The 23,060-nt window shown below is 42.2% G+C and overlaps 2 protein-coding genes across 3 annotated transcripts in view; one reads left to right on the top strand and one right to left on the bottom strand.

Annotated features, from left to right (window-relative positions):
- Window positions 1-4,694, bottom strand: part of LOC135107844 (nuclear autoantigenic sperm protein-like) — a 6,623-nt gene extending 1,929 nt beyond the window's left edge. The window contains exons 1-5 of the mRNA XM_064018131.1: window positions 3,928-4,694; window positions 3,655-3,799; window positions 2,882-3,049; window positions 1,734-1,841; window positions 537-663 (exon numbers count right to left, since the gene is read on the bottom strand). Of these exons, the coding sequence (XP_063874201.1) occupies window positions 3,003-3,049; window positions 3,655-3,799; window positions 3,928-4,074 (339 nt within the window). The 5' untranslated portion in view covers window positions 4,075-4,694 and the 3' untranslated portion in view covers window positions 537-663; window positions 1,734-1,841; window positions 2,882-3,002. The remainder of the gene's footprint in view (window positions 1-536; window positions 664-1,733; window positions 1,842-2,881; window positions 3,050-3,654; window positions 3,800-3,927) is intronic.
- Window positions 4,695-10,794: 6,100 nt separating this feature from the next.
- Window positions 10,795-22,643, top strand: LOC135107843 (putative nuclease HARBI1). 2 transcript variants are annotated; one of them, XM_064018129.1, is made up of 7 exons: window positions 10,795-11,561; window positions 11,762-11,931; window positions 12,051-12,314; window positions 13,492-13,748; window positions 17,965-18,134; window positions 18,815-18,907; window positions 20,152-22,643. In XM_064018129.1, exons 1-2 carry the CDS (start codon window positions 10,807-10,809, stop codon window positions 11,793-11,795), a joined length of 789 nt encoding a protein of 262 aa, XP_063874199.1. In that variant the 5' UTR covers window positions 10,795-10,806; the 3' UTR covers window positions 11,796-11,931; window positions 12,051-12,314; window positions 13,492-13,748; window positions 17,965-18,134; window positions 18,815-18,907; window positions 20,152-22,643. The 2 variants fall into 2 exon arrangements, with proteins under 2 accessions (XP_063874199.1, XP_063874200.1); XM_064018130.1 differs by having other exon boundaries at window positions 10,801-11,561; window positions 13,492-17,798.
- The last annotated feature ends 417 nt before the right edge of the window (window positions 22,644-23,060 follow it).

Here is a 23,060-nt window from a genome sequence, read left to right as displayed (position 1 = left end):
CGTAATGTAAGAAGTGGGTATAAGACTAAGGGAAATAGAAGGGCAATGGAGAGAGGGTTAGATGCACCAGAAATGTCTGTGGAGCCAGGAAAAATTTTAACTTGTAACAGAGATAACTAAGAGCAACTGTGAATGAATAAATGTGATGTAGCCTCATCCCATGACTGGGAAAATGCAAAAGCAGCACCTCAGACACCAGGACCATGATGACTGGCAGCTCCCAAAATTAGCTGCTGGCTTTTGTACTCCTAGTCACCACAGGAGGCTCATCCACAGCTAATCCTATCAGCTGATCATCTTGGGTGAAGTAATTGTTTATCAGTCTGGCTGTTGAGTCCTGATGCAGAGATGTGTGTGTGTGTGTGTGTGTGTGTGTAGTGTGTGTGTGTGTGTGTGTGTGTGTGTGTGTGTGTGTGTGTGTGTGTGTGTGTGTGTGTGTGTGTGTGTGGTGTGTGTGTGTGCACTTTGGAAAGCCTCCCTCCAAGGAGAATGTCAGTTTGATATACAAATATATATTCATGTGGATGGTAGCTCACATTTAGCTTCTGAGTTCTCACATGAAGACATGCCATCCTTGTCTTTTTCCTCTGAGGGAGTGACTTTATACTCAGTGATAAGTGCATGCAGCTCACTATTCTGTCTTGTGACGTTTTTGATTTCTATCTGTGAAAGACACAAGAAGGCAGTAAGTTAACTTGTTTAACATGCCACATCATTTTATATATATTATGCCAAGTTTTAAACAGGAAAGCCTCACCAGAAGGCATCAACTAAAGACCAAAGTGATTAACAAATCTTTCACTTTACCACCCTTAATGACAAAAGCTGCTGATGTAGCATCCCATCCATATCCTGCATTTTTACACCTTCATGATTCCATTAGATTACATTAGATTACATTAGAACAGTAATGTGACCAATGACGTCTCCATTCTACATTGCCATGACAAGAATACAGGGCTTTACTGAACAATAAACCAAGGACGCCTCCATTCTACATTGCCATGACAAGAATACGGGGGCTTTACTGAACATAAACCAAGGACGCCTCCATTCTACATTGCCTATGACAAGAATACAGGGCTTTACTGAACATAAAACCAATGACGCCTCCATTCTACATTGCCAATGACAAGGAATACAGGGCTTTACTGAACATAAACCAAGGATTCCCTCCTCCTCTCTCTAAGGGGTTATGGTTCTCTCAACAGTTACAGCGTGGTGTGAGGAGATGCAGTGCTGTCAAGGCTTTACTATTTACAGGAAGCAACACACCAATAAATAAATGTTACTTTGGAAATGAAACTGAATAATCAAAGGCTTTATATCTCATGAACTTCCCTTCTTTAATAAACTGTCTTCAAGCTGACAGACTCCAGTAGTATTGCATCTTAGGAATATTCTACAGCTGATTTCATAATAACTGCTCTCTAAAACTGACTACATGCCTCCTTCCCTGCCTCCTACAGACTCTACTCAACAATTGTTGTTATTCTGTTCATGCTGGTGTGACAGTTAACCAGTATATTAATTCCTTAGTTATGTACACTCTAGAATGGTGGTTCATTTTATCTACCAGTGATTTGAATTCCCAGCTTCTAAGTATTACATTATTATTTGTTGATTTGGTACCATTTGTATGCAATCAGAGAAAGATTTCAATATAAAAACATATCCATGTTACTGTTACCTTTCAGAATGTAAACCAAAATGAAAGCTATGTAAATTCTTACTTTAGATTATGTTGTCATTTCATTGAATGATGTAATTTCTTGGTTCTTGTGCTTCTTCAAATGCAGTCCCTTGTCTGGTTTCTCTGTCAATTCTAATTTCTTATTGCTCTGTGGAAAAACAAAGTGCAAATGTTTAGGATGAACTGATTCAATAATATTGCTTTCACAATTTCAATATTGTTCACAATTTCTGCAGGAAGTTTACTCCATATATTTACTATACGATTAAAGAAAAAATGTTTGGCCTATGTGGGATTTAAAACGTTTGGGTATAATCTTGAATCTATTATTTCTTGTTAGGTAGAATGAAGGAGGAGGAGGAGGAGGAGGAGGAGGTAGGAGGAGGAGGAGGAGGAGGAGGAGGAGGAGGAGGAGGAGAGGAGGAGGAGGAGAGAGGAGGAGGAAGGAGGAGGAGGAGGTAGGAGAGGAGGGAGAAACAAAGATAGGAGGGAAGGAAGAAAGGAAGAAAAGGGAATAAGAGAGAGAGAGAGAGAGAGAGAGAGAGAGAGAGAGAGAGAGAGAGAGAGAGAGAGAGAGAGAGAGAGAGAGAGAGAGAGAGAGAGAGAGAGAGAGAGAGAGAGAGAGAGAGAGAGAGAGAGAGAGAGAGAGAGAGAGAGAGAGAGAGAGAGAGAGGAGTTGGTAAGGAAAATTATTACAATGGTCCAAGGTGAAGAACAGGGACTGGAATGAGAAGTGGAAGAAGCATATAGAATTGGAAAATATAGTGAAGGAGGTAAAAGACCATTAAAAGTGAGAATGAGATCCCAAGTTACAGTAAAGGAGATCCTAGTGAGAACTGGGAAGCTGGCTGAAAATTCAGAATACAAGAATATTTTGGGTAAAAAAGAGATATGAACTTGGAAGAAAGGGAAAAAGAGAAGGATCTGAGGAATGAAGCCAAGCAAAAAAAACGAGAGAAGTACAGAGACCGAGAAGCAGAAATTTTATTGGAGGGTACTAGATATGAAACTAAGGAAATGGTATATTCAGGAAAGGGAACAAGAAATGAAAGAACCACAACAGCAGACAGACAAATTGCATGTGGTGGGAGAAGTAGTATATTAAGAGTAATATATACAAAACAAACTTCATGTAAACAAATAAAATTTTCAGAAAACTTGTCACACAAAACCTTATTAACAACTCACCTTCTCCTTCTGCGGCATTTCCTTCCTTCTTATCTTTCTCCTTTCCTTCTCCATCTTCCTCCTCCTCCTCCTCCTCCTCTCCTTCCTCTTTCTTTCCACCTTCCTCCTCCTCTTGTGACTCTTAACTCTCTTCTTCCTCGTCCTCCTCTTCCCCTGTGCTTCCCTCCTCTGAAAGAAAAGACTTGTTTAAAAAGCAAGCAAATATAGTAGTAATAGTAAAAAAAAGTCAATGAAATGAAAGTTTATACACATATGAAATTAGTGAAAATTTGACACCAAACATTCTCTATCTGTAACATTACATCAGAATGACGAGAACACAAGATATGAAAAGTGAAAGGGAATGATGTATATAACAAAGAAAAACACTGTATAATGACATATGACAGGAAAATAATCTTGTATACTTGAGTCCCTTAAATACTTGCTTCCTTGTATATTAACTCCCAAAATGCTCATTCCTTGTACTCTCATTTTCAAAACACCTCTTCCTTATATATTGTCACTCAAACACTCCTTTCTTGTACACTTATTCCCAAATCATTCCTGTCTTCCTGTATTCTCATTCTCCAAACACTCCTGCCTCTGCACACCCAGTTCCTCAAAACATTTCTTCATTGTTTACTCATTCCCCAAACACACCAACTTTCTTGTATACTTAGCTCTCAAAAGATGCATTTTTAAACATCCATAACTCCTTTTATTTTCATTCCCCAAACACTCCTGGCTGTGCACACTCCAGCACGTTAACACAATAACCAAGCAATACACACGACTACTGGCACCATCCAGATCTGGCCCCAGCACCCCTGCCTCCTTGCGTGCCAGCTCCAGCAATGCACGGCCACAGCGGCAGTACGCGTCACCACACTCGGGCGCCTGCTCCCCACACAGCTCCACCAGGGACTCTGTTGCCTCCTGGAGTGGTAAGGAGTGTCAGTTAAACCTGGTGTTTACTTTCACTATGATATGAAACAATTAACAACACAGAAAACAACACAACTAGGTAACATGCAACACATACCACACCTAAGCAACAGACACACCTCGAAGGCAGCGACAGCAGATTTGAAGTCCCCCACCAGGAGGTGTCGCTTGCCCCTAGAGAAACGGTCGAACGCTGCTGCACTTGCCGCACGTCCAAGGGGAGCAAGCAAACAGGCCATCATCAAACAAGTCTCGACTTTAACCATTCGTAATTTACACCATCATATATTGTGGAGTAACTTCATGTTTAGTATATCTTAACATGGAACATTATTAAGAATGTGTACATGCTTGTACTATTTGATAAATTATGTGGTCAGCTACACTTTCCACTCACACTCTCATCCATCACCAAAATTAAACTAACCCCCTATTACTTTCCTCCCACCCTCAGAATTATTAAACTAACCTCCAGTCACATTCTTCTGACACCCTCATCCCTCACTAAAAATTAATACCAACTGGCAAAATTACCAAACTAACCTCTAAATATCATCCTCCCACCATCTAGTCTCTCACTAAAATTAATCTCACCAAGCACGATTATCAAGCTAATATCCAATCACTCTCCTCTGACCCTCAAAATCCTTTCCAGCTGGTAGAATTATTAACCTATACTCCAGTCACTTCCACCCTCTCATCCCTCATTAAAATTAATCCCAGCCTTCAAAATTATTGAACTAACCTCCAGTCAAAGAAATATCACTGGTTTTGTGGGGGATATTGTCACTGCACTAAGGGATGCACACAATTTCTCGTAAGTTTTCACATTTTGCGTTCAACTGTACCGGTCTAAGTGGAGGAGTGAAAAGTGACACCTAATGAATAGTTGCCACAAAACTTATTCTCATTACTTTTTGTTCCTTGTCATTTTTCTTTCAGGCTTTTTTCATCATCACAGCAGCTTGAAATTTTGAAAATACATGCTATTTGAGGAGGTAGCTGTACATGTGAAAAAGAAGAAACAAACATCCATACTTGTGACTGATATGAAAAATAAACTATACATATAAATGTATATTTCACTTTTCTTTCTAGCAATTAAAAAATGTACATACGACAGTATTTCTTTCTTTTCCTCAATAAATACGACAACAGTATTTTTCCTTCCCTTCAGTACACCCAGCCTTTCCCTTAGTACATATCACAGTACTTTTCCTTTTTGCTCAGTGCATATGAGAATAATTTTCCTTTTCCTCCATGCATATGACACTACTTGCCCTTTTCCTTTTCTTTCCTAAATAGAGAAGACAAGACAGAAATTTTTCTTTTCCCTCAATACACAACACTATTTTTTCTCCCACTCTCTCTCTTGTACAGAGTCAGTTTCAATGTACTGGAAGGTTATGCCTACGGGAAACTGAAGGACAACTCAAGCAACGAGTGGACGGGCACGGTAGGAGCTCTGCAGTCAGGGGAAGCTGACCTCACTGTCTCTGAATTGTCCATCACTGAGGAGAGGTTGAAAGTTGTTACCTACACCCAGCCTATCTATATCATCAGGTGAGAGATACAGGTGATGATCAAATAATATTTTAAAGATGTTGAACAAAGTGCTCCCTTAACAGATTAATTGGATCAGCAAAATGTTCAGAATATGAAATGTCAAATAATTAGATTGATCTATCTATATGCCAGGCTGGCAGTCCTATACAGGGTGGCCCAGACACTACACTATACACTCACATACAACATTGACACTGTTAATCCAAATTCTAATCTATTTATCTATATACCAGGCCAACAATCCTCCCCAAGACACCGCAGACAAATCACCACACATTCACACTCTTAACTTCATTATTATTAACGATTTAGCTGTCTATACATCAGGCTGGCAATCACACACAAAATGGCCCAAACAAGGCACCACACACACATTCACACTCTTAATATCATCTGTCAGCCCCTAGTGGAAAGGGACAATCTTGTGGCCCACCATACTACACCTCAGGAGGTCAGACACAGCATTCAGTTAACAAAAAATCACATTAACACCCACTCCCCACAGAACATAGTAACACAAAATCAGATTAACACTCACCCCAACGTCACATTCACAAGACAAGTTCTCATCCCACAGCCGTAAACTGTTTGCGGCCACCTACGAGGACCTTGCCAAGAAGATGCTTGCCTACACAACCCCAACGGACACAGCTCTGTACCGGCGCATCCCGGCTAACACGACAGGCCTCGCCAGCATCCTCTTCTTCATCGAGCGACTCCAGAGGTGCTACATACCCACGGGGGAGAAGCCTGTTAGCATGGGAGTTGCTGCTGGCTGGTACATGTTGTCAGCTCTCCTACAACAAGGTGAGGACCTGTTGAGGTGTAAGACTGGTCAGTTCAAGTGTTGGAGCATTTAGTGTTTGGTAAGATGGCTGGTACATGTTGCCAGCCCTCCTACAGCAGGGTGAGGACCTGTTGGGGTATGAGACTAAGTTGAATGCAAGGGTAGTGGTGTTTAATGTTTGATAAGATGGGAATACAGAAAGACAGTTATTAAAGGATAGATTTAAAACTGGGAAACTTTACATGATACCTGGTGTATTTTCATAATTGAGCTGATATTAACTTGAATTAGTTCTGGCATGAGCAATATAAGCAAGTGGTGTTAATATGACTGATATGGATATCAAGTAATGTATTTAATTTTATCAGTAGTTCTCTTCATATGATGATATCAACAGTTTTCTTAGTAAGATATGAGATATAAATCTTTTAGAAATGATGAGAAAAACTCTTAAATTGCATTTTCATCTCTGAAACATTTTAAAATGGTCTTTTCTACATTTTTAAATTTAAAAAGATGTGTTACTTTCAAAGATTTTAAATTGCCTTTGCATCATCCTCCATGTCTTAAAATTGCCTTTTCATGGCATCTTTCCCTCCTCCTCTTCCTCCTTCAGGCTCCAACACCTACCCAATCAGCACTGCAGCACCGGTAATCTACTGGGTTGGCTACAGTGTGTCCCTCATTGTGTACACATCATACTCTGCCACACTGGTCTCACATCTTGCTGTGGAGCAGCCTGCACCTCTGCCATTCAGCAACCTGCGGGACCTGTCTAGGCAGTCAGGCTGGGATGCTGGATGCAACAACAATGACCTCTTCCAAGTGACAGCCTCGGTGGGTCCTTGGCTTCTTGCTGTGTGAACTGATATACCATCCAGTGGTTGAGAGTTGAGAGAGAGAGAGAGAGAGAGAGAGAGAGAGAGAGAGAGAGAGAGAGAGAGAGAGAGAGAGAGAGAGAGAGAGAGAGAGAGAGAGAGAGAGAGAGAGAGAGAGAGAGAGAGAGAGAGAGAGAGAGAGAGAGAGAGAGAGAGAGAGAGAGAGAGAGAGAGAGAGAGAGAGAGAGAGAGAGAGAGAATTTTGTTCAGTGCCAGATTTAGGAGTCCACAAAAAGACCAGCTGCCCAGGAGCCTCCACAATCTGGGGTCTCCACAATCTGAGGAGTCTCCCACATAAATATTCTGTAAGTGAAAGAAACTTAAATTAATCAAACACTAGTTTTCTATGAACTAAATATTTTTTTTATTACTATCAAAATAACCACTTGTTTCATTTACACTAAATAAATATGTTCCTTTCACTATAATATATTATATGTATTAAAAACTGCATGGAATACAGATACAAAAATATTAATATAAATATTTCAGGTAGATGGCCTCCACACTCAGGCTGCCCACAGGCCTCCACAGACACAAATCCAGCCCTTGATTTGTAAATTAATTATTTTATTTAATTATTTATTTTTCCTTTGCAAGAGGAGCACTGCCTTAGGGAGGGGGAGAGAGAAAGAGAATAATAAAAAAACAAAAAAAAAACAGATGCCATTTCTTTAAGAAATGGCATCTGTAATAATAATCTATTATATGCCATAATAAATTATGGCATATAACATAAAATGTTATATGCCATTTGATAACAGTTTTCTATAGATCTAAGTGTAACTCAGTAAGTTTGTAACACACAATCTCCCTCTCCTAAATCCAAATTGCTTTATTATCACTGGGAGAGGCTGGGATGGACTGGGAGAGGCTGGAATGCACTGAGAGAGGCTGGGATGGACTGGGAGAGGCTGGGATGGACTGGGAGAGGCTGGAATGCACTGAGAGAGGCTGGGATGGACTGGGAGAAGCTAGGATGCACTGGGAGAGGCTGGGATGGACTGGGAGAGGCTGGAATGCACTGAGAGAGGCTGGGATGGACTGGGAGAGGCTGAAATGCACTGGGAGAGGCTGGGATGGACTGGGAGAGGCTGGGATGGACTGGGAGAGTCTAGGATGCTCTGGGAGAGGCTGGGATGGACTGGGAGAGGCTGGGATGGACTGGGAGAGGCTGGAATGCACTGAGAGAGGCTGGGATGGACTGGGAGAGGCTGGGATGGACTGGGAGAGGCTGGAATGCACTGAGAGAGGCTGAGATGGACTGGGAGAGGCTAGGATGCACTGGGAGAGGCTGGGATGAAAAGGCTGGGGCTGGGGCTGAGGCTGGGGGAAAAGGTCAAGAATGTTGGGTGTATCTCCAAGACAGTCAGGAATACGAGTAGGGTGTTGCACCAATTGCTCTAGGTCATGGAGGATAGCAAAGTTGTAGGCTAGTTCACCAGGATGGTCAGTGAAGGGAGAGGAAAGCCAAAGCTGGTGGTGAACATTGAAGTCTCCAAGAATGGAGATCTCTGCAAAAGGGAAGAGGGTCAGAATGTGCTCCACTTTGGAAGTTAAGTAGTTAAAGAATTTCTTATAATCAGAGGAGTTAGGTGAGAGGTATACAGCACAGATAAATTTAGTATGAGAGTGACTCTGTAGTCGTAGCCAGATGGTGGAAAACTCAGAAGATTCAAGAGCGTGGGCACGAGAGCAGGTTAAATCATTGCGCACATAAACGCAGCATCCAGCTTTGGACTGAAAATAAGGATAGAGAAAGTAAGAGGGAACAGAAAAGGAGCTACTGTCAGTTGCCTCAGACACCTGAGTTTCAGTGAGGAAAAGAAGATGAGGTTTAGAAGAGGAGAGGTGGTGTTCTACAGATTGAAAATTAGATCTTTGACTGCGAATGTTGCAGAAGTTAATGAAGAAAAAGTTGAGGGGGTGTCAAGACACTTAGGGTCTTTGACAGAAAGGCAGTCTGACCTGGGGACATTTATGGTCCCCTCCCCAGATAGGGACTACGAGGCTGGTGTAGGAGTCGCCACGATGATTTTAAAATTTTTGAGTGAAGGGTGTGTGTGTTATTAGGTGCTTGTAGTTTTGTGTGGAGGAAGAGAGTTGTCTTTAGAGGGCAGGCTATGACTGCCCCCTTGTGTTGTGAGACACAAAGGGAAACGTTCAGCGAGGTCACAGCTGGGTTTAATGATAAGTTCACAGCACCCCCTGAACAGTGCTTTAGACCTCACTGGTAGTAATTATCATTTAGGCAGATGTCTACTGCCTCCTCATATATATATATATATATATATATATATATATATATATATATATATATATATATATATATATATATATATATATATATATATATATATATATATATATATATACCCAGCCAACATTGGATAATGGGAGGCATGTGGGTGTTTTGTGGGCTACTTTATGGGTCCCATGTGGGCTACCCACATTACTGTAAAACACAGGTTGTTCTTGGAGATTTAAACTTTTTGTATTTATAAATATTGATTCACATGACAGTAAAGATTCATTTTACTAACATGCCAGTTTCTCTTAAACCAAGCAATTTACGTGTAATCTTATCTTACAAATGGCTTGAGGCATTCTCTAACCCTCTTGGAAAGTCGACAGATATAAGTAATACTGCTAATTTTCATTGAAATATTAAAAGAAAATTAAATAAATAAATAAATAAATAAATAAATAAAAATCTTTTGGTTCAGTGATGTTCCTCATTTTTTGTCCAAGGTTCTAACCATACCTAAACTAACTTAACCACACCAAAACTAACCTAACCATACCTGCTGTAACCTAACCATACCTAAACTAACTTGACCACACCAAAACTAACCTAACCATACCTGCTGTAATCTAACCATACCTAAACTAACTTAACCACATCCAAACCTAACCACACCCAAACTAACCTAACTGTACTTGGTGTAATCTAACCATACCCAAAACTAACCTAACTACACCCAACCATATCAAACCTAACCTAACCATACCTAAACTCAAGGCAAGGTATGGCGTGTCTAGCCAGTGGTAGCCATAATTATTTCCTATTTTCATCAATAAGAAAAGGCATTGAATTCAATTTAAAAAAAACGTTTCAATTATTGTTAAAGGTTTGTAGAAAAGAATATATCAAGAGCTAGTGTTATTTCATAAGATAGGTAATGAAATACTGGCACATTAATAAAAGTGATATCAAGCCTCAATATACTGACATACGGTAATAACAGTGTAGTACCATCACAATCACCAGCACCACCACCTTACCATTTATATCACTAGACAACCACCTCTACACCGTACGTAATGTACTTTCCACATATAATGCATACCTTTGGGCAAATTGGTGTCAGCGGAGCATTGAATGAATGCCTCTTGGCACTTGCTGGGAGACTGGATGCCTTGGTAATCTGCAGGGATCACCACTTTTTAACACAGGCTAACTTCTTACTTTACACGTTATGGAAGGCATCAAGTATGGCTTCAAGCATTTTAAAGTATTCACAACATTGTCGAGTGCAATTTAAGATACCTTACTTCTGAACTGGTGTGAACCGCCAACGTACTGTTTACAGCACCCGCTGGGTTAAAACGTATGTTCACTTTTTAAATATCTGAATTAAAGTATATTGCATTTTCAAGTTCAAAAATTAAAAATATTATTGCATAAAAATAATGCACTTTTCTTTCTCTTTCCACAAGTTACCTCCAACAGATTATTAAAGGTAGGTGGAAAATTTATTTAGAGCATGATGAACCCAGCCGTTAGCAGGAAGGCGGCACAACAACGTCAGCGGCGCACCTACAGAGTGAGAAGAGATATTTTCGCTGAGTACGACGATGCTGAGTTACTGAAAAGATTCAGATTGGACCGTGCTGGTATTGTTGCAGTGACTGATATAGTGAGAGACAAGCTGCAAAGTAAAACTGAAAGAAATAGAGCCTTGACCCCTGAGATGGTAGCCATCACATTACGATATTTAGCCACAGGAAAAATGCAACAGTGCAGTTGTGATGATTTTGGAACAACGCAGCCCACTATCAGCCGTGCAATATCACAGACAATTGATGCACTGGCTGACCCAGAAGTAATCTGCCAGTTCGTGGCTTTCCCTCACACCCAGCGTGAAGTGCAGCAAAAACAGGCAGAGTTCATGCAAGTAACTCAGTTTCCCGGTGTTGTGGGAGTGATTGATGGCACTCATATAAGAATTGTGTCTCCTCATGTCGATGAACATGTATATGTGAACAGGAAACGCTATCACAGCATAAATGTGCAAGTAGTATTTGATGCTCACTATAAGATTCTTGACATTGTGGCAAGGTGGCCTGGCTCAGTCAACGATGCAAGAATACTAGATAAGTCAGCACTCAAACTGATGTTTGAGGAACAACATGTACCTGCAGGATGCTACCTTCCCGGGGACAGTGGCTATCCCTGTAAGCAGTGGCTCCTCACTCCTTACCTTCGCCCTCAAACTGTTGCACAAGCTAATTATAACAGGTGGGTTTATTTGTAAATAGTGTTCTGTTAGGTTTAGATATGCTTTGAACGAATCTAGTAGCTTTCTCCCCAGGGCCGCCCTCCCGCGTGTGCCCGCAGCCCCTACAAGAACCGGTCCCTGCCCCCCTTTGGGCACGCTCTCCTCCCAAGGCTAAGTCCCCGGGGCGTGGCCGCCCAAACTAACCCCCTCCTCCCAACAGTTCCAGTACCTTACGATGCAGCCGAGGGGACTGACGCCACCACCACCACTGCCACCACCGCCACAACAAGGGTTATTCGAGTGGGGAACATGCTTCAGGTGTTGCCCCAAGATGCCTCAGCCCCGCAGCCCCACTTCCCCATGATAGTGCAGGCAGGGAATGTCATACAGGTGAGAGAGAGAGAGAGAGAGAGAGAGAGAAAGTTTTTTACATACAGAAAGGAGAGACAGAGATAGAAAATCAATCTTACTACTACTACTACTACTTCTGAGCACCTCCTTTCTCTCAGGTTGTTCCAGCTGACAACACGCAGGTATTAGGGGCAGAAGTTGTTGGAGTTGGTCGGGTCATGCAAGTGGTCGGAGTCCCAGGCTTTCCCCCGACCCCAGCCCCAGACCCCTGCCCCAGCCACCCCTCTCCCTGTGACCCCTGCCCAGTCATCCCTCACCCCCTCCTGCCCCCCTGCGGTGCTGCCAGCGGGGGTGATGGGAGGTGGAGGTGGGCCACACACACCTGGGTTAGCTGTGGCTTGGCTTATCTCCCTCCTCAGCAGGTGAGAGAGAGAGAGAGTGTATATACATCTGTTGTTATTGTATTTATTTGTCTATATTTTCCTTACAGAGTGATTGATTGATTAAATTATATATATTGGTTTATATATATTGGTGTTAATATATACAGACAGACTGGTATATAGACATTCTGATATGTGATGGCCAGTCCATGGAGCACAAGGTCTTTGTGGACTAATGAATATTTTACACTAAGGTTTAAGACCAGTGTTTTATTCAGCTATCATGAAAAAAAAAAGAAAAAGACAGTACATAATTATTTAGTAAGTAATTCATAACTTTAACCCAATCAAATTATAGATACATGCAAAAAAGAATTATATCAATAACAAAAGTAAATAATAATAATAATAATAATAATAACTATTACAAATTACAAACAATTACATATGTTTATAATAGTAGAGCTGATTACAATTTGAAAACTAATAAATACAATGAATAATTACTTGTTAAGTGTTGTTTTATCAGTAATTTAAAGGAATGTAATGGTTTGTTTTTAACTGTGTCCGAGAGCCGGGTCCAGTGCTTGGTTCCTCGTGAGACGACACTCTGTTGGGCACAGGAGGTTCAGCAGAAGGGTGTCCTCAAGTTACCTGTCTGTCTTAACTGAATATCATGAGCCCGTGTCTCTTGTGTTTGTATTAAGAGCTTTGTATACAAACGCCAAGGTCTGGAATACAGTAATGTCTCCAGTTTCTAGGAGTTTAAGATCCACTGCTATGTTCGGACTTGTTACTTTTTGTCTTATTCCACATTAGCTTTTTTGGGGCAAGAAATAATTTATGAGTGTAGGTTGCACTAGGAGAAAGAGAGAGAGAGAGAGAGAATGTTTTAGATATTATTATTATTATTATTATTATTATTATTATTATTATTATTATTATTATTATTATTATTATTATTATTATTATTATTATTATTATTACTGCTACATATTTCTCTCTCTCTCTCTCTCTCTCTCTCTCTCTCTCTCTCTCTCTCTCTCTCTCTCTCTCTCTCTCTCTCTCTCTCTCTCTCTCTCTCTCTCTCTCTCTCTCTCTCTCTCTCTCTCTCTCTCTCTCTCTCTCTCTCTCTCTCTCTTACAATAATAGTTTTACCCTTCTCTCTCATCCTCTCTCCCACTTCCACTCACTCACTCTCTCCCTCCTTTTGCAGCAAATCCCGAGGATCAACGAGGACATGGTGGACCCAGAGATTGCAGCAGCAGCGAGAGAGAGAGAGAGAAGCAAGAGAGGAGGGAGAGGAAGGAGAGGAGGAGGAGAGAGAGGGAGGCCAGGAGGGAGGCACGTCAGAGAGAGAGGGAGAGGAAGAGGTTGATTCTGTTACAACAACAACTGCAACAACAACAACAGTTAGTCAGTGAGGAGGGGGAGGGGCCGTCCTCTGATGCTGAGGATGAGGTATTGTTCAGGGTAAGTAGTAGTAGTAGTAGTAGTAATGCATCATTTTTAAACTTTCCGAGATAATCTTATTTCAACAGGTAGAGATGAAAAAGTCTTCTAACTGACAAAAAAAAACATTATCTATTTATTTTGTTATGTAGGCCAGCCAGCCGTGGGGGGACAAAACTTCAATAAAAGAGACTCTCTGAGGTGTGGCTCCCCAAAATAGAATTGCAAATGGTAGCCAGAATTTACATGAATACTGGAGGGTGCTGTCAGGCCAAACCAGCTCCCCATCTGTGCCTATGCAGTGTCTGGCCAGCCACTAGTGTGTTTTGGGGGCTCAGACCAGCAGATTCCCACTGTTTATTCACTGTTTGTGTTGATGCAGTGTCTGGCCAGCCACTTGTGTGTTTTGGGGGCTCAGACCAGCAGATTCCCACTGTTTATTCACTGTTTGTGTTGACGCAGTGTCTGGCCAGCCACTTGTGTGTTTTGGGGGCTCAGACCAGCAGATTCCCACTGTTTATTCACTGTTTGTGTTGATTTAGTGTTTGGCCAGCCACTTGTGTGTTTTGGGGGCTCAGACCAGCAGATTCCCACTGTTTATTCACTGTTTGTGTTCATCTAGTGTTTGGCCAGCCACTTGTGTGTATGTAGGGGACTCAGACCAGCAGATTCCCACTGTTTATCCACTGTTTGTGTTGATGCAGTGTTTGGCCAGCCACTTGTGTGTTTTGGGGGCTCAGACCAGCAGATTCCTACTATTTATCCACTGTTTGTGTTGATCTAGTGTTTGGCCAGCCACTTGTGTTTATGTAGGGGATTCAGACCAGCAGATTCCCACTGTTTATCCACTGTTTGTGTTGATCTAGTGTTTGGCCAGCCAGTTGTGTGTTTTGGGGGCTCAGACCAGCAGATTCCCACTGTTTATTCACTGTTTGTGTTGATTTAGTGTTTGGCCAGCCACTTGTGTGTTTTGGGGTCTCAGACCAGCAGATTCCCACTGTTTATTCACTGTTTGTGTTGATCTAGTGTTTGGCCAGCCACTTGTGTGTATGTAGGGGACTCAGACCAGCAGATTCCCACTGTTTATCCACTGTTTGTGTTGATGCAGTGTTTGGCCAGCCACTTGTGTGTTTTGGGGGCTCAGACCAGCAGATTCCTACTATTTATCCACTGTTTGTGTTGATCTAGTGTTTGGCCAGCCACTTGTGTTTATGTAGGGGATTCAGACCAGCAGATTCCCACTGTTTATCCACTGTTTGTGTTGATCTAGTGTTTGGCCAGCCAGTTGTGTGTTTTGGGGGCTCAGACCAGCAGATTCCCACTGTTTATTCACTGTTTGTGTTGATCTAGTGTTTGGCCAGCCACTTGTGTGTTTTGGGGGCTCAGACCAGCAGATTCTCACTGTTTATTCACTGTTTGTGTTGATCTAGTGTTTGGCCAGCCACTTGTGTGTATGTAGGGGACTCAGACCAGCAGATTCCCACTGTTTATCCACTGTTTGTGTTGATGCAGTGTTTGGCCAGCCACTTGTGTGTATGTAGGGGACTCAGACCAGCAGATTCCCACTGTTTATTCACTGTTTGTGTTGATGCAGTATTTGGCCAGCCACTTGTGTGTATGTAGCGGACTCAGACCAGCAGATTCCCACTGTTTATCCACTGTTTGTGTTGATGCAGTGTTTGGTCAGCCACTTGTGTGTTTTGGGGGCTCAGACCAGCAGATTCCTACTATTTATCCACTGTTTGTGTTGATCTAGTGTTTGGCCAGCCACTTGTGTTTATGTAGGGGATTCAGACCAGCAGATTCCCACTGTTTATCCACTGTTTGTGTTGATCTAGTGTTTGGCCAGCCAGTTGTGTGTTTTGGGGGCTCAGACCAGCAGATTCCCACTGTTTATTCACTGTTTGTGTTGATCTAGTGTTTGGCCAGCCACTTGTGTGTTTTGGGGGCTCAGACCAGCAGATTCTCACTGTTTATTCACTGTTTGTGTTGATCTAGTGTTTGGCCAGCCACTTGTGTGTATGTAGGGGACTCAGACCAGCAGATTCCCACTGTTTATCCATTGTTTGTGTTGATGCAGTGTTTAGCCAGCCACTTGTGTGTATGTAGGGGACTCAGACCAGCAGATTCCCACTGTTTATCCACTGTTTGTGTTGATGCAGTGTTTGGCCAGCCACTTGTGTGTATGTAGGGGACTCAGACCAGCAGATTCCCACTGTTTATTCACTGTTTGTGTTGATGCAGTATTTGGCCAGCCACTTGTGTGTATGTAGCGGACTCAGACCAGCAGATTCCCACTGTTTATCCACTGTTTGTGTTGATGCAGTGTTTGGCCAGCCACTTGTGTGTTTTGGGGGCTCAGACCAGCAGATTCCTACTATTTATCCACTGTTTGTGTTGATCTAGTGTTTGGCCAGCCACTTGTGTTTATGTAGGGGACTCAGACCAGCAGATTCCCACTGTTTATCCACTGTTTGTGTTGATCTAGTGTTTGGCCAGCCATTTGTGTGTTTTGGGGGCTCAGACCAGCAGATTCCCACTGTTTATTCACTGTTTGTGTTGATCTAGTGTTTGGCCAGCCACTAGTGTGTTTTGGGGGCTCAGACCAGCAGATTCTCACTGTTTATTCACTGTTTGTGTTGATCTAGTGTTTGGCCAGCCACTTGTGTGTATGTAGGGGACTCAGACCAGCAGATTCCCACTGTTTATTCACTGTTTGTGTTGATGCAGTATTTGGCCAGCCACTTGTGTGTATGTAGCGGACTCAGACCAGCAGATTCCCACTGTTTATCCACTGTTTGTGTTGATGCAGTGTTTGGCCAGCCACTTGTGTGTTTTGGGGGCTCAGACCAGCAGATTCCTACTATTTATCCACTGTTTGTGTTGATCTAGTGTTTGGCCAGCCACTTGTGTTTATGTAGGGGACTCAGACCAGCAGATTCCCACTGTTTATCCACTGTTTGTGTTGATCTAGTGTTTGGCCAGCCACTTGTGTGTTTTGGGGGCTCAGACCAGCAGATTCCCACTGTTTATTCACTGTTTGTGTTGATCTAGTGTTTGGCCAGCCACTAGTGTGTTTTGGGGGCTCAGACCAGCAGATTCTCACTGTTTATTCACTGTTTGTGTTGATCTAGTGTTTGGCCAGCCACTTGTGTGTATGTAGGGGACTCAGACCAGCAGATTCCCACTGTTTATTCACTGTTTGTGTTGATCTAGTGTTTGGCCAGCCACTTGTGTGTATGTAGGGGACTCAGACCAGCAGATTCCCACTGTTTATCCATTGTTTGTGTTGATGCAGTGTTTGGCCAGCCACTTGTGTGTATGTAGGGGACTCAGACCAGCAGATTCCCACTGTTTATCCACTGTTTGTGTTGATGCAGTGTTTGGCCAGCCACTTGTGTGTATGTAGGGGACTCAGACCAGCAGATTCCCACTGTTTATTCACTGTTTGTGTTGATGCAGTGTTTGGCCAGCCACTTGTGTGTATGTAGGGGACTCAGACCAGCAGATTCCCACTGTTTATCCACTGTTTGTGTTGATGCAGTGTTTGGCCAACCACTTGTGTGTTTTGGGGGCTCAGACCAGCAGATTCCTACTATTTATCCACTGTTTGAGTTGATCTAGTGTTTGGCCAGCCACTTGTGTTTATGTAGGGGACTCAGACCAGCAGATTCACACTGTTTATCCACTGTTTGTGTTGATCTAGTGTTTGGCCAGCCACTTGTGTGTTTTGGGGGCTCAGACCAGCAGATTCCCACTGTTTATTCACTGTTTGTGTTGATCTAGTGTTTGGCCAGCCACTAGTGTGTTTTGGGGGCTCAGACCAGCAGATTCTCACTGTTTATTCACTGTTTGTGTTGATGCAGTGTTTGGCCAGCCACTTGTGTGTATGTAGGGGACTCAGACCAGCAGATTCCCACTGTTTATCCATTGTTTGTGTTGATGCAGTGTTTGGCCAGCCACTTGTGTGTATGTAGAGGACTGAGACAAGTTTATTTAATGTTCAGTGACCCATTTGCAGGCACAGGGGTGTTGAGGAGCTGGGTGTGCAGGAGACAGACAATTACAAAGGTTTACAGTTCAAATGCTATATGTATCTTCAAAATACAGATAATAAGTAGATAAATATTGAAATTAATATAAAATACCATTCTTTATTTAACACTTAACCAAACTTAACCAACATACACACACACGCTAACTCAGACAGTTCCCTAACTACCTTACCATCCCGCAGGAGGCCATGTCGGAGGTGCCGGTGGTGGGGTCGCCAGTTCCGGAGTACGAGGTGGAGGAGGAAAAGGAAGAGGAGGTCGAGGAGGAGGCACGGATAAGGAAGAAGAAAAGATTATTACCTGTAGCCCTCCCTCCAGCTGATAAGGGGATATTAAGGAGCCCTTCCTACAGGTGTGTCTGTCTACCTGTGTGTCTCTTTCTATCTCTCCTTTTCATTTTTCCAGTTTCCCATTATTTTCTCCACCCTCTCACTGTCTTTTCTCAGCCTCTCACAACCTGTCACACCCTCTCCCAGCTATTCACAGCCACTCACAGCCTCTCTCTCTCACTCTATCTCATTCCCAGTGTATCCAGACCATTCCAGACTTACCCCAAACTGTCCCCAAGACTTCCAGTCCATCCCAACTTCTCACAGCCTCTTCCAGCCTTTCACAGTCTCTCTCTCTCTCTCTCTCTCTCTCTCTCTCTCTCTCTCTCTCTCTCTCTCTCTCTCTCTCTCTCTCTCTCTCTCTCTCTCTCTCTCTCTCTCTCTCTCTCTCTCTCTCTCTCTCTCTCTCTCTCTCTCTCTCTCTCTCTCTCTCTCTCTCTCTCTCTCTCTCTCTCTCTCTCTCTCTCTCTCTCTCTCATTCCCAATGTATCCAGACCATCCCAGACTCACCCCAAACCATCTCCAAGACTCCCCTTCTCTCTTCCTCTCCTCTCCCTCTCTCTCCCTCCCCTCTCTCACTCTCCTAACTCTCCCCAGGAGAGGCCCCAGTGGTGAGCAGATGGTGATGCTGGAGATGATACTGGCATATTGAGTATTATAATTAGCCATAAACACTTGCTTGCTTACTTTCATGTCTACACAGGTTCGTTCGATGCAAGGAGTTGGCACAGGAGGCGTCCGAGGCTGTGTAGAGCGGCCGTCTGAACCTGGTGCCACAGCTTACTATGTTCAACAGGTGCGTGTGTGTGTGTGTGTGTGTGTGTGTGTGTGTGTGTGTGTGTTTTGTGTGGTCATTTCACTATCTATCTATCTGTTTAGTTTGTCTCCATCTGTCTGTCTTTCTGTCATTGGTCTGTCTGTCTGTCTGTGTATTGCAATGATTTTTCAGTTATGTATTTTATTTTTTATTCTTGTGTACTTGTGTCTGTCTGTATGTATGTATGTATCAGTCAGTGAGTCAGTCAGTCAGTCACTCAGTTAGTCAGTTAGTCAGTCATTCAGTCAGTCAGTTAGTCAGTCATTCAGTTAGTTAGTGAGTTAGTCATTCAGTCTGTCAGTCACTCACACAGTGTTAATCCTCCTCTTCCTCCTCCTCCTCCTCCTCCTCCTCCTCCTCCTCCTCCTCCTCCTCCTCCTCCTCCTCCTCCTCGTCCACCTCCTCCTCCTCCTCCTCCTCCTCCTCCTCCTCCTCCTCCTCCTCCTCCTCCTCCTCCTCCTGTTCCCCACCACCCCTGCCGAGAGGTGAGTGTATGTACGTGTGTGTGTGTGTGTGTGTGTGTGTGTGTAGTAATAATAGTAATGCTATGTACATATATAAATACTGTTAATATTATTGATAAAAAATATTGATGATGATGATGATGATGATTCAGTGGTGATTATGAAAATGTGCATTACAATATAGGGTAGATATTATTGTTATTACCTGTGTGTGTGTGTGTGTGTGTGTGTGTGTGTGTGTGTGTGTGTGTGTATGTGTGTGTGTGAGGAATAATTGAATAATTGAATAATTGATGCTCTCTCCTTTGCTATTCATTATATACATGGACAGATGCCTGAAGGAAGTGTGTGTAAGGGAGGATAAAGAGATCATGCTGGCCTATGCAGACGATGTCGCTGTCGTGACAGGAAGCCAACAAGATCTTCAAGAGGCCATGACAAGATGGAATGATGTTTTAAATAGGGAAGGAATGAGAATGAACAAACAAAAAACAGAAATAATGAAAGTTGGCAGAATAAAGGAGGAATGTAATATTTACATAGAAAACGTTAAACTGAAGCAGACCAACAAATTTTGTTATCTGGGAGTACTTTTCGATGAGGAAAACAGACAGAATATAGAAATTTTAAATAGAATACAGAAGTACAATGCAAATGTCAGTGCATTGTATCCCATACTTAAAGATAAGAATATTCCAACAAAAGTTAAAACCATAATATTTACAACAATACTAAGACCAGTACTTCTATATGTTTCAGAAACTTGGACAGTGACAACAAGAACATCTTCACAAATACAAGCAGCAGAAATGAGAGTTCTGAGAATGATCCGAGGTGTGACCAGACTTGATAGAATTAGAAATGAAGAAACCAGAGAGAGATTAGGGATAACATCTGTACTGAAGATAATTGAAAAGAACAAATTGAGATGGTATGGACATGTCCGAAGAATGGAAGATACAAGATACGCAAGGAAGTTTCTGGAATGGGTTCCTCTAGGCAGGAGGCCGGTGGGACGACCTAGGAAGCGATGGATGCAGGGAGTTGAAGAAGCTACTGAACGAAGAGGAAGAAATCTACAAGAAATAACCAGAGATGAGGATTTCATGGATAGAGACCTTTGGAGAAGATTTGTAGAGGCCGGACACTGACAGGCATTGCCTACCTTGCGTCTGCTGAGAAAGTAACTGTAGGAAGAATGCAGGAAATGGAGGAGGAGGAGGAGGAGGAGGAGAAAATGAGTAGAAAACAAGAAAATTAGAATAAGCAGATGGAATAAAGAGGAAGAAGAAGAAGAAAAGGAGGAAGAAGAAGAGAAGGAGGAAGAGGAGGAAGAAAAGGAGGAGGAGGAGGAAGAAGAAGAAAAATAATCACATTAAGCTGGAGAGGAAAGCAAGAATAAGCAGGAAGGAGGAGGAGGAGGAGGAGGAGGAGGAGCAGCAGGAGGAGGAAGAGGAGGAGGAGGAGGAAGGCTAAGCAGGAGATACCCTCCCTTGCTCTAGTTCAGCAGGAGGCATGGCCGGAGGAGGAGGAGGAGGAACAGCTTTTTTGGGAGTTCTTAAAGATCGCGTACCTTGAGGCTGCTCCTCCTCCTCCTCCTCCTCCTCCTCCTCCTCCTCCTCCTCCTCCTCCTCCTCCTCCTCCTCCTCCTCCTCCTCCTCCTCCTCCTCCTCCTCCTCCTCCTCTCTCTCTCTCTCTCTCTCTCTCTCTCTCTCTCTCTCTCTCTCTCTCTCTCTCTCTCTCTCTCTCTCTCTCTCTCTCTCTCTCTCTCTCTCTCTCTCTCTCTCTCTCTCTCTCTCTCTCTCTCTCTCTCTCTCTCTCTCTACAGCCTACAGACTCACTATTTGCTTAACCACACCTCTTGCCTGAAACAAATGAAAAACTTTTATCCTTCTCCAATCACATTTCAATTTTGTACTTAGTCACAATCACACAGTATATGTTGTTAATTTCAACTTTACAACAAGGTGACAACATTTCATCTATTTATACATACTTTTTATTATTAAAGCTTATCTTATAATTATTTCTGAAGAGATTGACTAATTTTTGTAGTATTTATGACTTAGAACTATGATAAAGCTATGAATTGATATAATTCCTGATTTGTTTTATCTTTTCATTATACTTCCTTTGTTAATTGAGCATTTTATATTACTTAGCTTAAAAATGCAAGAACGGTTCAGAAGTATCCAACCTTGGGCTAAGGGCCAAAATTATGGTATCATTCAAAATGTCCTTCAAAGAAAGCCCTCTGTAATCCAACACACTTAGCCCATTAATCCTTCCATTTCTCATCAATTTGTTCAACATACATATTTTTCCCTTATAGGGTTGAACAATTTTCATGGGTTCAGAGCAAAAGGCTTCCTCATTCCTCCCCAAGGTACTCTCGGATGGTAAGCAGGTTTGACTCTGGAGCAAACCTGACCAAGGGCTACTGCCCAAGGCTACAGAGGTTCCTCTCCCTGAGGCTGAATGCACCATGTGAGATGGTTCTGTTATGTGGATGAATGTCATGGTGGATAGCAGTGCCACCACATTCCTACAATCATCCATCACTCCACTGCTCAAACACTTCTGCAACCAATGATAGGTATGCTGCCACATTCTGCATGGTCTCCTTGGCTCTCAGATAAGGATACTGTCAACAGGTTTGGGATTGCCAAAAAATCATAAGGAGCTATGTCTGAAAAGTTCAGAGAGAGAGAGAGAGAGAGAGAGAGAGAGAAAGAATGAGCAAGAGAAAGAGTAGGATGAAGCAAAGGAAGAGTCAAGAGGGAGGAAGAGAGAGTAGGACAAGAAAAAACAGAACAAATAAATCCCCTACACGTCTTGTCTCCATTCACACAAGCCATGAAAAGCTTGTCCATCCCTGAGTGCTCAGAAGCAGTGCTCCACTGATGATGTGGAAACTTGAGACACCCAATCATTTAATGGGCTTTAGTAGGTTTTGTCACCAGTCTTCTGTGTGTCACTGACTACATTTTGAAATTTTTATCTGTTCTATTTAATTTTGTGTGTATGTACACAATGTTTATGGTCAATAAACTATTTATAAAACTATTTATCTGTGTGAGTAAGATAAAAGCAGTTATTATTATTATTATTATTATTATTATTATTATTATTATTATTATTATTATTATTACACATTTTCCTCCTTGTATTTAAATATTATTATTATTATTATTATTATTATTATTATTATCATGAATTGTTCTTGTTTATAAATAAAATACTGTAACTGATTATTATTTTTTTTATCATTCATTTAGACTCTCTCTCTCTCTCTCTCTCTCTCTCTCTCTCTCTCTCTCTCTCTCTCTCTCTCTCTCTCTCTCTCTCTCTCTCTCTCGAATAAAATGACTGGTGAGGAACTCTAATAATTAAAGTGCTAAAAAATCCATTAAACTACGAGAAATAAGACAAATAATTAATGACACACCTAATAACACAAACAAGGAGTAATAAACAAAACCTAAGCCAGAAAACACGAAAAGATAAAACTATCATATAAAGAAATACGAAGTTAAAAAAAAAAATCATGAATATCAAATAAATAACTCACATATAATCAATAAACACGTAAGGAACAGTAAATAAACAATTAAGCCATTCATTGCAAGGGCCACAGTCAGAAAGTGAAAAAAAAAAAATGCTTAGTT

The sequence above is a fragment of the Scylla paramamosain genome, chromosome 16, assembly GCF_035594125.1.
Source record: "Scylla paramamosain isolate STU-SP2022 chromosome 16, ASM3559412v1, whole genome shotgun sequence".
NCBI classification, from domain to species: Eukaryota; Metazoa; Arthropoda; class Malacostraca; order Decapoda; family Portunidae; genus Scylla; species Scylla paramamosain.
This window is presented reverse-complemented; position numbering and strand designations above follow the sequence as displayed.

Bases quoted from the DNA above. Each gene is read 5' to 3' on its own strand.
- LOC135107843 (XM_064018129.1), top strand. From the start codon at position 10,807: ATGATGAACCCAGCCGTTAGCAGGAAGGCGGCACAACAACGTCAGCGG. The intron at 11,562-11,761 runs GTGGGTTTATTT...TCCTCCCAACAG, and splicing joins GCACAAGCTAATTATAACAG to TTCCAGTACCTTACGATGCA.